At 43.3% G+C, this 14,204-nt stretch overlaps 1 protein-coding gene across 1 annotated transcript; it reads right to left on the minus strand.

Annotated features, from left to right (window-relative positions):
* Window positions 1–458: 458 nt before the first annotated feature.
* Window positions 459–9,108, minus strand: LOC5510862. The gene has a single exon (XM_001631239.3). It carries the CDS (start codon window positions 8,773–8,775, stop codon window positions 5,827–5,829), a length of 2,949 nt encoding a protein of 982 aa, XP_001631289.3. The 5' UTR covers window positions 8,776–9,108; the 3' UTR covers window positions 459–5,826.
* Window positions 9,109–14,204: the final 5,096 nt, after the last annotated feature.

A 14,204-nucleotide genomic window follows, 5' to 3' on the forward strand; every position in this document is an offset into this window, starting at 1 on the left:
CATCTGCGACGTTTCTAGACCTGGTCGCCACCACCTAGACATTAGCACAAGCTAGAATAGGTTAATTTATTTAAATAAGTTTTAGTATTTAAGCTGTTACATCCTTGATATATTCTTCACAAAATCAAAGCTTGTTAGAATGCTGTTTTGATAAAAAATATTTTTATAGTGGAACTACTATGAAGGGAAATAAGAATTGACCATTAGACTATCTTGAAAAACATTCACGACAACTAAGACACCTTGAACTTTGATAGGCTTTTTCACACCAAAGTTTAGTATTTGTTAGCTTTCATATTGGTTATTTAATATTATTGAATAAGTGCTTGCTTGATCCATTTTGAGAGGCCAATACAATTCATACTTAATGACAGTAAAAAATTGGCATATTTTTAATCTTATTAAAAAAACACCTAGATCCCCCTAAAACTACCTCTATCAGTCAACACAAAAAAGTGTTAAATGCTGGCTCCGCTTTTAGGCAGTGCCTAAATCTACATATTTATTCTTCAATTATGGATCAAAAGAATAACAAAGGTGTGGATGGCAAGGCCTCTTTCCAGGAGTAAGTACGCAGCTGCCTTGTCTCCTATCATTTTTGTTCTACAAAGGAGTTCTTTTGTCTTTATTCTTCTCGTTCTTTGTGTAGAGGTGCGGATATTGTTCATTTGCCCAATCAAATTGCAGCTTGTAAGAGCTGCGCACTGACCCCTTTCCAGGGCCCAAGACTTCTAGAAAGTGGGGGTCAGGGGGGGGGGGGGGGGAGCAAGGGTTTCAAGGAAGGGGACCAGATTTATTGTTCTTCACTGGATTTTCATAAATGTTTTTTAACCAAATATCTGAAAATAGGGGGTGGGTAGGGCCCGCTCAGCCCACCCCTAGATCCGTCCCTGCTTTTACAGATTTATGGGCCAAACTAATCATGAACGTCATGGAACTTTCTTAGCTTGGACATCATTCTTGACAAGTTCCTTGTCCTGTTCCATTCCAAATTTTCCAACATCAGCAATTCGCAGTGAGAGCAAAAACTCACATAAGACTTCATTATACAAAGACGCGAAATACCATACTGGAAAATACTGTAGAGTTATAAGACCATAAACATTCCAGCGCATCTCTGAATAGTCCCACGGACAAGCATCGAAAATGCGCAGAACATACCCCGAGCTAAACTCTCACATGTAAACCATTTTCACATACAGCAAGGCTCGCGTGAACCTTGATAAGGCTGTGTTTTGTTTGAGAAAGAGAAAAGATCGTTCGATGAGGTAGCTACCGAAGGCGTATTGGAATAGGGACCACATAGACGAATGACCTCGAAGCCGCCAGTCGGAGCAGCCAGATGCTATGAAGTCTACAGTCGCTGTAAACATGATTTCGTCGAAGAAACCGTGGATGCCATAGAGAAAGAGACGGTGCCACAATCTCAGAGGTTTAGTCATCGTTGTTATTTCACGCTGGTGATTCTCGTTTCTAACAGAATAGTCTGAATATTTTCCTAGACTTGGTCTGGGTTTAGTTATCAGTTCAAAAAAAATCAAGAAGTAAAGAGCGCTGGAACAACCTGGAGAGTTTGAAGAGAATCTAGAGTTTGTACTGTGGTGTGCAGTTGATTTCGTTCTTGTTACGTGTTGTGTTCAATAGTTTATTCACAAAGAGAGAGATCAGATCTACATGGGAGTAGGTAATATGATACCGTATCATTGAGTTGTCAATCATCTAAATATAGCGCTAAGAACAATCAGTAAAGTAATCACGTAACAGTTCTTATCTGGAAAAGCGAAATAACAACTTATGCCGCCATCTTAAACGCGCAAACAGACGGAGACTTGGGCGAGTCACATATAAATGCGGGCACAGGTACCCCAATCTACTTTTTCGCTTTTCTTTTTTTTTTCAATTCAGTAAAAAAAGTAAAATAGTTAGAAGAAGAAAATGAAAATATTCCGTTTTCTTCAGTTTCTGCCTTTGCTTATGTTGAAATCTTTCGTGTGTGAACCGACTAAACACACAAGAATCTACACAAGGCGCTTTGGCTTATGTGTATTTGTTTCAATTTCTGTTATTGTATAGACTATGCCATAGTTTAATTCTGGAGTATATTCAACTCCATCAGGCTTTGGTCGGCTTCTTGGGCACTAGCCCTCCTCTCTGTAGCGCGCCGGGTGACCCCGGGTCCAAATTAGATCCCCTTTTTTTCAATACACTCGATTTTTAAGACTTAGAAGATGATTAGATTGCCACCAAATGAGAAAAGAATTTTGAATTCTAGGCAGGTACGCAATAACGATTTCGAGAATGTGTTCAATGAATGCCATTCTTTTGTTGGCTATTAGTGTTATCGATGCTATTTCTGTCCAAGGCTGTGTGCTTTCTACGTCTTTCCTTTGATGCTTACTATTGCTTACTGCCCTGACCTATTTATGCTTAACACTACACGGGACTGTTACTTTGCTGTACGATTCATCATAAATGACACCCTAGCTAGCTAGTAAGTGCCCTAACCCCATCCACACCCTAGCTAGCTAGTAAGTGGCCTAACCCCATCCACACCCTAGCTAGCTAGTAAGTGGCCTAACCCCATCCACACCCTAGCTAGCTAGTAAGTGGCCTAACCCCTTCCACGCCCTAGCTAGCTAGTAAGTGGCCTAACCCCATCCACACCCTAGCTAGCTAGTAAGTGGCCTAACCCCTTCCACGCCCTAGCTAGCTAGTAAGTGGCCTAACCCCATCCACACCCTAGCTAGCTAGTAAGTGGCCTAACCCCTTCCACGCCCTAGCTAGCTAGTAAGTGGCCTAACCCATCCACACCCTAGCTAGCTTAAGTGGCCTAAACCCATCCACACCCTAGCTAGCTAGTGAGTGGCCTAACCCCATCCACACCCTAGCTAGCTAGTAAGTGGCCTAACCCATCCACACCCTAGCTAGCTAGTAAGTGGTCTAACCCATCCACACCCTAGCTAGCTAGTAAGTGGCCTAACCCCATCCACGCCCTAGCTAGCTAGTAAGTGGCCTAACCCCATCCACGCCCTAGCTAGCTAGTAAGTGCCCTAACCCCATCCACACCCTAGCTAGCTAGTAAGTGGCCTAACCCCATCCACACCCTAGCTAGCTAGTAAGTGGCCTAACCCCATCCACGCCCTAGCTAGCTAGTAAGTGCCCTAACCCCATCCACACCCTAGCTAGCTAGTAAGTGGCCTAACCCCATCCACACCCTAGCTAGCTAGTAAGTGGCCTAACCCCATCCACACCCTAGCTAGCTAGTAAGTGGCCTAACCCCATCCACACCCTAGCTAGCTAGTAAGTGGTCTTACCCCATCCACACCCTAGCTAGCTAGTAAGTGGCCTTACCCCATCCACACCCTAGCTAGCTAGTAAGTGGTCTTACCCCATCCACACCCTAGCTAGCTAGTAAGTGGTCTTACCCCATCCACACCCTAGCTAGCTAGTAAGTGGTCTTACCCCATCCACACCCTAGCTAGCTAGTAAGTGGCCTAACCCCATCTACACCCTAGCTAGCTAGTAAGTGGTCTTACCCCATCCACACCCTAGCTAGCTAGTAAGTGCCCTAACCCCATCCACGCCCTAGCTAGCTAGTAAGTGCCCTAACCCATCCACACCCTAGCTAGCTAGTAAGTGGCCTAACCCCATCCACACCCTAGCTAGCTAGTAAGTGGCCTAACCCCATCCACACCCTAGCTAGCTAGTAAGTGGCCTAACCCCATCCACGCCCTAGCTAGCTAGTAAGTGGTCTTACCCCATCCACACCCTAGCTAGCTAGTAAGTGCCCTAACCCCATCCACACCCTAGCTAGCTAGTAAGTGGCCTAACCCCATCCACACCCTAGCTAGCTAGTAAGTGGCCTAACCCCATCCACACCCTAGCTAGCTAGTAAGTGGTCTTACCCCATCCACACCCTAGCTAGCTAGTAAGTGGTCTTACCCCATCCACACCCTAGCTAGCTAGTAAGTGGCCTAACCCCATCCACACCCTAGCTAGCTAGTAAGTGGTCTTACCCCATCCACACCCTAGCTAGCTAGTAAGTGCCCTAACCCCATCCACGCCCTAGCTAGCTAGTAAGTGGTCTTACCCCATCCACACCCTAGCTAGCTAGTAAGTGCCCTAACCCCATCCACGCCCTAGCTAGCTAGTAAGTGCCCTAACCCATCCACACCCTAGCTAGCTAGTAAGTGGCCTAACCCCATCCACACCCTAGCTAGCTAGTAAGTGGCCTAACCCATCCACACCCTAGCTAGCTAGTAAGTGGCCTAACCCCATCCACGCCCTAGCTAGCTAGTAAGTGGCCTAACCCCATCCACGCCCTAGCTAGCTAGTAAGTGGCCTAACCCCATCCACGCCCTAGCTAGCTAGTAAGTGCCCTAACCCCATCCACACCCTAGCTAGCTAGTAAGTGCCCTAACCCCATCCACGCCCTAGCTAGCTAGTAAGTGCCCTAGCCCCATCCACGCCCTAGCTAGCTAGTAAGTGCCCTAACCCCATCCACACCCTAGCTAGCTAGTAAGTGCCCTAACCCCATCCACGCCCTAGCTAGCTAGTAAGTGGCCTAACCCATCCACACCCTAGCTAGCTAGTAAGTGGCCTAACCCCATCCACGCCCTAGCTAGCTAGTAAGTGGCCTAACCCATCCACACCCTAGCTAGCTAGTAAGTGGCCTAACCCCATCCACGCCCTAGCTAGCTAGTAAGTGGCCTAACCCATCCACACCCTAGCTAGCTAGTAAGTGCCCTAACCCATCCACACCCTAGCTAGCTAGTAGGTGGCCTAACCCCATCCACACCCTAGCTAGCTAGTAAGTGGCCTAACCCATCCACACCCTAGCTAGCTAGTAGGTGGCCTAACCCCATCCACGCCCTAGCTAGCTAGTAAGTGGCCTAACCCCATCCACACCCTAGCTAGCTAGTAAGTGGCCTAACCCCATCCACGCCCTAGCTAGCTAGTAAGTGGTCTAACCCCATCCACACCCTAGCTAGCTAGTAAGTGGCCTAACCCCATCCACGCCCTAGCTAGCTAGTAAGTGCCCTAACCCCATCCACACCCTAGCTAGCTAGTAAGTGCCCTAACCCCATCCACACCCTAGCTAGCTAGTAAGTGCCCTAACCCCATCCACGCCCTAGCTAGCTAGTAAGTGCCCTAACCCATCCACACCCTAGCTAGCTAGTAAGTGGCCTAACCCCATCCACGCCCTAGCTAGCTAGTATGTGGCCTAACCCATCCACACCCTAGCTAGCTAGTGAGTGGCCTAAACCCATCCACACCCTAGCTAACTAGTAAGCAGCCTTACCTTATCCAGACCCTAGCTAAGTAGTAAGTGACCTTAACCTCATTAACACCAAAGTTATCTAGGAAGTGACCTTAACCCATTCCAGACGTTAGCAAAGGAGTGACCTGTCCACTGACTACCAGTTTTAGTGGACTATATTGATTTATCTGGCTAGAGAGCACGACATTGCATAAACATTGCATAAAAGTTGATTGCAGTGACTGTCCTAATAAAGATTAGATTCAGCCTAGTTACATGCGTTATAATCAGTCTTTCTGATCGGCTGGTAAGAGTTATCGTCACAGAAAACCAAACTTGTCCCAAACCCCAAGCTTTCATGGTTCGTCTCTAAGGACAAGAAACCCGTTAAGAACGACTAGGACTAGAGTGGATGCGATCCCTCTCCTTTTTTCTAGGATCCTGTCTTCTTTCATTTACATAAATATAAGCTGAGGTTTATATTCCTAATTGGTTATTTAGAGTGGCTAACTTAATCCCATTTAGAAATGTCATATAAAGTGTAATGTTATCAGCAATGCCTCAAGTCAAATGAAAATCGCTCGTCCGTTATACTGACGTCCCTCGTCCCTCAAGGCATAAAACTCATTAACAAGTGCCTCTGTGTACCCTTCCAAATCAGCCCCTGCTCTTATAAGGCAATCAGCGCAGTCCACTTGACCGCTGACCACAGCGACGTGAAGAGGTGGGTAACCATGCTCATCAGGGGCGTTCACATCCGCCCCACTGTCAATCAAAGCGATCAAACGTTCCACGCTCCCGTTGGCGATTTCACGGTGAATGGAAGACAAGGACTGTGTGAAATCTGGTTCTGTGTAATAGCTCACGGCACGAGAAAACTTCTCCTCGAAATCATCCAAAAGCTCATCGTAGCTGAGGGATTTGTTTGCATTAAATGCATCGCTCTCTTTCCGATCTTCTTCCTCGTTTTCCTCTTCAAGTTTTTCCATGTGGTGCGTCTCCGCAAACTCATGGCCAGGTTTTCTCATCAAATTCAGATCAAGGGTATCTGGGTACGAGCTGGCATGCGATTTCCACAATGTCAGCAGTGCATCATGGTCTTGTTCTGTACTGGGCATGCGCAAACCGTCAGTGTCGTCAAGCATTTCATGTTTTGACCCCTGATCCTTGGTAAGGTCTTCTTTGTGGCACTGTGTCTGTACAAAAATCAAATCCTCTTTTGATGCTGATTCAACAGGGTTTTGTTTTATGTCTCTCATATCCATAGGCCAAGATCTTCGTTTGTGATTGTCAAGCTCCTTTCCTTTAGGTGGTGTCAATGAAAACGCATGAATCATCCCCTTAGTTGTCGTCTCCCAGATTGGCGAATCTTTTTCCGGTAGTTCCGGGATCCGTTCCATATATTCCGTTAATGGTAAGGTATTAACACGTGGCCGTTGAATGAGCGGCAAGTCCCAATCCACTTGTGTCATCGCTTTTAGTCGTTCAGCAACATCTTCCCCGGCCTCTTTTTTATCAGACTCATCAAGTTTGGCTGACCTTCCATTTGTTACTATTGTATCAACGCTAGCGATGGCAGTAGACATTTTATCTTTGACCTCGTCCAAGTAAATACCTTGGTTTTCCATACAGCCTCCAGGGGTCTCACTATTTTCTCCACTTTCTGCCGCAAGAATACTATCTATAAGCTTGCTCTGATTATCCCCAACAGACGTGGCTAATATACGAGACGTGCAATCATTATTATCATTGCGAACGTCAGGCTTATCCAAGTCTTTAGTGACAATTTCTTGAAACTCGACATTGCGTATATTTACACAAGGAGCTTTTTCTTCATCGTCTTCCTCTTCGTTTAGCACGGCTAATTTTTCCAGCTCTGAGTTTAATTTCATTTTTTCAAAAGGTTGCTCTTTAACAATACTAAAAGGGATTTCTTCAAGTATTGTTGGCAGAGAGAGCGACCTGTGCAATTTCCGAGTCGGTTTCGTTAAAGGTTTGGTAATAGCAGAATTTTCGTTTTCATGGTCATTCGCTAGATCAAGTGTGTCATAACCGGGCAATGATTTCGACCTCCCGATCAGTTTGATTTTCTGAGTCTTGCTAGAATGATCTTGGTTTGTCATTTGTACATCTCCTTCTGCGGCGAATGATTCCCCCTCTTCGTCGTGTGTGCCCCCTGAATTGACTTTACTGCTCTCAGAGAGGGAAATGATTTCTTTTTCTATGTTAAAAACATCTGGAAGGGAACGGCATTTCTTTGGCGCATCTCTACCGTGATAATTTCCTAAGAGATCTTCGCTATCGAGGTTGAAAAGAACTGGTAAAGATTTTGATCTCAGCCGGGGTATACATTTCATTTCAGTTAACAAATCGCTCTCATTGAAAACAGACTCATCAGGGGGCAAATGTATTAATTCGGCTCTCGTGCATTCGTGATCTTTCGGTAATTCGGACGGATTATCCGCACTCTGTTCCGCCACATCTTCGGCTCTGTTTACATCGTCTGCCAAGTCATCCGACGTTGTCTTAGGCGCTGTAGTTGCATTCTCATTGCCCATTTCGCCGCTTTCTGAACAAGTTGCTGCCTTGTGTACACTGTGTAGTTCATTTGTTTTTATAACGTCTTTCTCGTGAATAATATTGTACTGCTCGTTAACCCCTGAGTCGCATAATCTTCCCGGGCATGAATAACATCGCCGTCTCGTCACATATTCCCAATTCAACTCACGTCCCGTCAAAATGGAACAACTCTGTGCCTGTAACGACAGTTCTTCGATTTCGTGACCTTCCAAACTCGACTCAATCTGCTGATATTTCATTAGATTGACCGGAAGCGAATAAGCCCGTCGAATGGGGTGTTTATTTACACACCGAATAGGAAATGTAGTAGAAATTTGCTTTGGCCTAATTCCACTTGGAAAAGCTGACGTATTGTTTGAAGATTCATTGACGTTCTCACCACCAAGGCTTTTTTCTTCGTGGATTTCCACAGTCTCACAATTGTCCAGAGTAGCTTTTCGGCTTTCCGTATTTTCACCGTCTCCCCGATCGCTTGGTAAACCGAGATAACCGTCCGTTTTAGACGGGGCAATCTCCCGGGTATTTTCCATTGTTTTTCTCCTTGATTTGTCGATGTTTTCCGCTACCCTGTGCGTTAGAATCTCTTCTGAGCAACTTCGTGGTCGAGAATTCAAATTAGAATCCCTGCCATGACAAACGCCGACTTTTCTGCTTGACTTCGCACGAAGACTCAGGCTAGAATTTTCTGATTCGGATCTCGCATAGCTTTGAGTTTTACTGCGTTTTCTTCCCAGTAAACCTCCGCTTGATAGTTTAAATGAGCTAGTGCGTTGCTTAAACGCTGGCCCTTCTTGTGAACCAAGGGTCTTACTTCGGGGTCGCCTCACGAGGTTTTCATCACCTGTAACATGCTGGGCTCTCGCTGGTGATGAGTTGAACGAGCTTGCTCGTTTTCGATGCGAATCCGATACGCGATTTGTGTCTTCTGTTTCCATTGCCACAATGAATGAAAACAACGGTCTACGCAAAACCACTAACCAAAGCTCGCTTTTAAGCCAATCTTTTTATGACTGCGACGATTATCGATGCTAAGGGGCTAAGTGGCTTTTAGACTGGCATTATTCATTTCGTCTGGTTCTTGATGTTGGCCCATTTATTTTTCCTTTGTACCAGGCGTCATCTATAAACAGGAAGCAATTTATGAATTGTCGATGCAAATACATATTTCAGTATCTTTTTTACACATAAGCCAGACCATCCCTGTGGTGGAATTTCAAAGGATTGAAATTATATTGTAAAGTTTGCGTGATCGATGAGTAATTAAATCAGTATAAGTAGGAGTTTCTGGGCGGCACGACTCTTTGAGAGTATTTTTGCTTGACTGATTACAAATTCTAGAAACGAAAAAATATGCCAAAAGATGACTATTTCAAGTAAAAAATATATTAATTTATCTGTTATAAGCAATATAGCTCTTATTGTCGAGCAGGGATTGATGGAAGCGTTCAACAGGTGATTTTTTTCACATGTTGCAATATTCATGGCTCTGCCCTGCTATCACCATGGTCATCAAAGCTATTTATAGGGTAATACAACACTCGCCGATACTTTCTCTAAACACTCAAAGTGTTCTCGAATACATGTTTCTGACTTCATTACGATGAAGCAAATTAACGTACAAGAAACGCTGCAAGAAATTGCAAATACATTGTTGCAAGGTCCATGAAACCAAGCTCGAATACCCAGCGTACCTTGCGGTCAACTTTCAAAGGTCGCGCACCCGAAAAGTAAACTGGACTCGAGCTCCTTAGCCTGCGTGCAGCCAATCGTGCAGCCGGAAAAAGTTCCATTATTATCCACTAATTTCGGCCATCGTGTCCATTTGGGTTTCCTGTGGAACAAACCGTCGCCATCTTGGAAACGAAATCTCACGTCCCCTCCCCTCATCGTCAATTAGTAGTCTATGCGTTGCCTTTCCAGCTTCGATTTGGACGGACTCTGTGGAAACCAAGATTTGGGCTACCTTTGGCAGTCCGCGATTCACCAGGATTTTTCGCACTTACCTTGTGTTTCCGATAATGTTGAAAGCTCCTTCTTCGATTTATACCGCGAATACGATGGCGATATCAAAGAATTATTAGGCTATTTTGATAACTAGATTAAAATCTTTAATTCGCCTTTTATGGCAGTGAAGCTGGTACCTGGTACTGTACTATTCACACTGTAATCAGATATTGTCTTTTATGTTCCAGCTAGTTCTAGCTAACGGACTTTGAGTTAACGCGTCTATATATTATAGTCTATTTTCATGGCTTTCGAAGTTTGTCATTTGATAATAAAAGAACTCGTCAAACTCGGATAATCAGACTAGCCACTCACCTAAGGGAAAAGCAAAAAATATTCAAACAGCCCAAATCCCATTGCCTGGCGTTTGTACTGGAAAGGCTTTGTTTATAAATGCAACTGAGCGAAATAACTTTATGAAGGGAAGACAAACCAACCAAATTCCTAAGATGACGGGTAAATAAAAAGCATTCAGTAGATCTCTGCGTTATTTGATGAGACTTTCGTATAGAGGGAAATGTAAAATCAATCCGAAAAATCTCATTTCTCTGCCCCGCTTCTCGGCCCTTCTAATATCAGACATTTTAATGTCTGATAATTTAATTTAATTTAAAAATTGCTTTATTTTACTCGATACTGGGTTTGCAGTATTTTATATTTTGAGTCTATTTTCCACAGCAATGTCCAGTCCAGAACTACTATGATTGCAAATCATTGTCCAAGAAAAAAAAAATGGATTGCTTCATTATTTTAAACCAAGGCAAACACAGCCACGGAGAAGACACAGAGATTCTTTAGAAATCAGTGGGCTCCAGTGAATACATGCAGAAGTTATTGTTAGGGATAACCAGAAGATCATAAATTCTGTATAGTTCACTATATGTTAATACATGAGCAGTAATCTTTTCAGTAGCTATTATCATGGCCACCACTTAGACCCAAATAGCTTACTGCGTATGTACAGGCATGTGCCCCTCCCACTTAACCACCAAAAAGCAGTCTTTTTTTTTTTTTAAATATACTTACTTTCCATAATATCTATGACTGCACATCCCCTCCACAGCTAATCAGATTGTTTATTAATGGTTATCAGACTTCACCTTTCCTTTTCTAGACATACAATGGCTTCAATTAAATAATTTCTTTTGTTTAATAAAATAAGACTACAAGCAATTTGTTTTTGTTCTACTTCTCTTATAAAACAAACAGAGAAACAATGAAAGGGTTAGTGATCAGTCAAGACAGTGGCTGCAAAGAAAATGGGGTCTTGCATAAACCTGACTTATGGAAAATGTGCGAACTGCCCCACACAAATTTAAAAGAATATTGATTTAACCCTTGCAATTGAATGACCAACCAATCTATGAGCTCGAGCACTTCACTTCTCCACGAGAACTTCTAGTTAATAGTTGAACTAAATCCGGCTGCACGAATGGTCTTTGGCGAGAGCTTGCGAGCACCTCGTTTTTCATACGAGGCCGAGAATTTTTATTTGTTGTATAAATCGATACTGGGAGCACATCGAAATTTCGGGGGGCCATTCGGGGGCCCTCAGGCTAGAGCTCCTCGGTCATGCTTACTGTCGGAGGCTCTGGTACCAGACGAAAACCAGGGCAAAGACGAGATGTTTCTCTTACGTTTTATCGTTTGCAATGGCGGATCATTTTGAGAAAGCGTTGATTCTTCTTAGATTATAAAGGGTCCATCTCCCACCTTTCTTCCCACTCAAGGACCCCTTATGTGCATGGCTAGTGCTAACCCCTTTTTGACGCAGTACTATCCATGAGCCGTATTCATAGTAAAGGACACCAAATAAGCCACATTCAAGATAAAATAAGTGTCCTAAGAGGAACTCCCATCTTGTCCTCTTTGTTCTCTCTCTAAGTGTGAGAAATTTACCACGTAAATTGCATAGATTGAGTTTAGTAAACCCCTGATTTAAAGTTATGATTTTCTGTGACTATGCCTTTTTTCTATTTCTAGGAGATAAAATCAATGATGGTGCAACTTAATGATTATAATCAATTGTTTTCCGAAACGATAAATCTGATATCACTAAAAAGCAATCAGTGAGTTGATTATAGAGTGAGAAATTGCAAAGCAATAAAAGCATATCTCGGGATATTGGGGGGAGGGGGGGGGGCTGGGGGGGACGATACAGGGACAGAAAATACTGGGGGACACTGCCACGCCCCAAGCCCTCTACTGGTCATGTCCTTAGAATTATTGAAAAAACTACCAATTGGTCATATATCATCAATTGTTTATCAATAAGTTGCCAACTGTGACATCTGATAACTGCTTGGTAACCACCCACCTATACCACCTTATAATCATCGCAAAAAGGTTTGACTTGAATTGGCAACAATCGCCATTTATTTCTATCAATTATTTATACAAGGGCCTTTACTCAGGGCCGTGGCATATTGATTGACACGGCAACGCCCCTACATGTCTTTTCCATCCTTTTTTATCCAGCCCCCCACCCACCACCCACTCGCACAATGTTCCCGCGTTTCCCTCCGACACGAGCGGCTGCGAAGGAGACTATTCATTCATCGTTGAAACAAACTTTTCAAGCTATAAGTGCACTTCTGACGGTCAGGAGAAAGTGTATAAATTCTTTGTATGTGTCGTCAACAAGTCCCACAGGACTACCCTTTCGAAGTAAAGCGACTTTAAGCCAGTTACAACATAGAAACAGCAGGGACAAAAATTCACGCACGGATTAATTCATACAAAGAGCAACTGTATTTCACTACCCTTGTAGGGAAATTACACTTACCTTGAAGAAGCAGAACACAGTCATCATATTCAAATCTTTGTTCTTATCTAGCTGTTCAATCCCCTAGTCAATTTCGCCACAGGAAGCCCGATAAAAGTAAAACAGCAGGAATGAGGGAAATCATTCTTTTAAATTTTATTTATATGTATATTCATGTATTCTAAAAAGAAAAAAATATTCAAATGTTGCTGTCTTTTTTGTTTCGCCATTTTTTAATAGATGTAGCAAAAGTTATATATGCGAGCGTTGACTGTTTGAAGGTTTGTTTATTTCCCCCAACCAAATATTCGTTGTTGCGCGACCCCTGCAAATCCATAACCCTTGTCTGGGAAATAGCGCGTAGTGAGACACAAGCCTTGGGGACGGTTTGTCTGGTTTTGAAAGAAAGGAATTTTGGATTCTGGGAGCTCGTCTACGTGTTACTTCAACACTGTGAGGTTCTCTACAAAGTATTGTCTGCGGGGTGTCTGTCCTAGACACGAGCCCACAATACTCAGACCAGCGTTATGCTTGCACTGCGCACACTCCGTCAAGTTTTCTTTCGTCATTTTGGGACCTGGCTGCCATATTGTTTGGGAATATTACACTGAAAAAGTGGTGTAATTTTCCTTTAAACTCCCTAGTTGTGCTGCACTTTCAAAATTAATCACTGGAGATGGCCAAACAGGAACAAGTCTTAAAGCTAGATCCCGCTATAGAGCTGAAATTTCGAGGTATGTGTGGTTGTTTCAACGTGTCCTTTGCTGTGGCTTCTTGCATTTCAGTTGGACTCCGTACATGCGAAATCAGATTAAATCAAATTTTCTCAATTTCTACCTAACTTTGGAATGCTTTGATCTACCCAGGACCTTTTACGGAGGTTGTTACTTCAAGTCTGAGACTCGCAAACCCATCGGAAAAGCGTGTGTGTTTCAAAGTAAAGACAACGGCGCCGAAACGGTACTGCGTTCGTCCAAACAGTGGAATAGTAGAACCTAATGGAGCCGTCGAAGTTGCAGGTGAAAATCTAAATTTTGATTACAGAATTAGCTTAGGGTTTTTACTATTATCATCCATACACCCCTTCTTCTGTTCATGACTACACCTTCCAGGTATTTGCCTACCCGGGAAAATTTAATTTTACTCTTTAGATCGAGTTGTTTATGTGGCGAAAGAGATGCGTGTCTTCAAAAGTTGCGGTTGGATCGGGACTCGCAAAATGCACCCAACCGATTAAATCTACCCCGGAACCTGTAATTACTTTCAACTTTTTGTATGCCTCTTTATACCAGGGGTTAAATTAATCCCTAACATGATCTGTACTTTGTACTGTTATTATTTATTGGGCCGATAATTCTCAGGTTGTTCTACATTTTGTCTTTCACAGCTGTGGTGATTATATATTTGAATTGACATTTCAAAGAGTCTCGAGATTATGTATTCTCGTGTATAAAGTATTTATTGACTAAAATGCATAAACACCAAGCTTGAAAGCATTATTTATGTTTTAATTTTTTAACCAAAATATTAAGAGAAAGTATTTACATAAATTGTTCTTGAGTGGAGTGAGTCAGAACTCATACAAATTATAATGGA

This window comes from Nematostella vectensis, chromosome 13 (assembly GCF_932526225.1).
Source record: "Nematostella vectensis chromosome 13, jaNemVect1.1, whole genome shotgun sequence".
In the NCBI taxonomy this organism is placed as follows: domain Eukaryota; kingdom Metazoa; phylum Cnidaria; class Anthozoa; order Actiniaria; family Edwardsiidae; genus Nematostella; species Nematostella vectensis.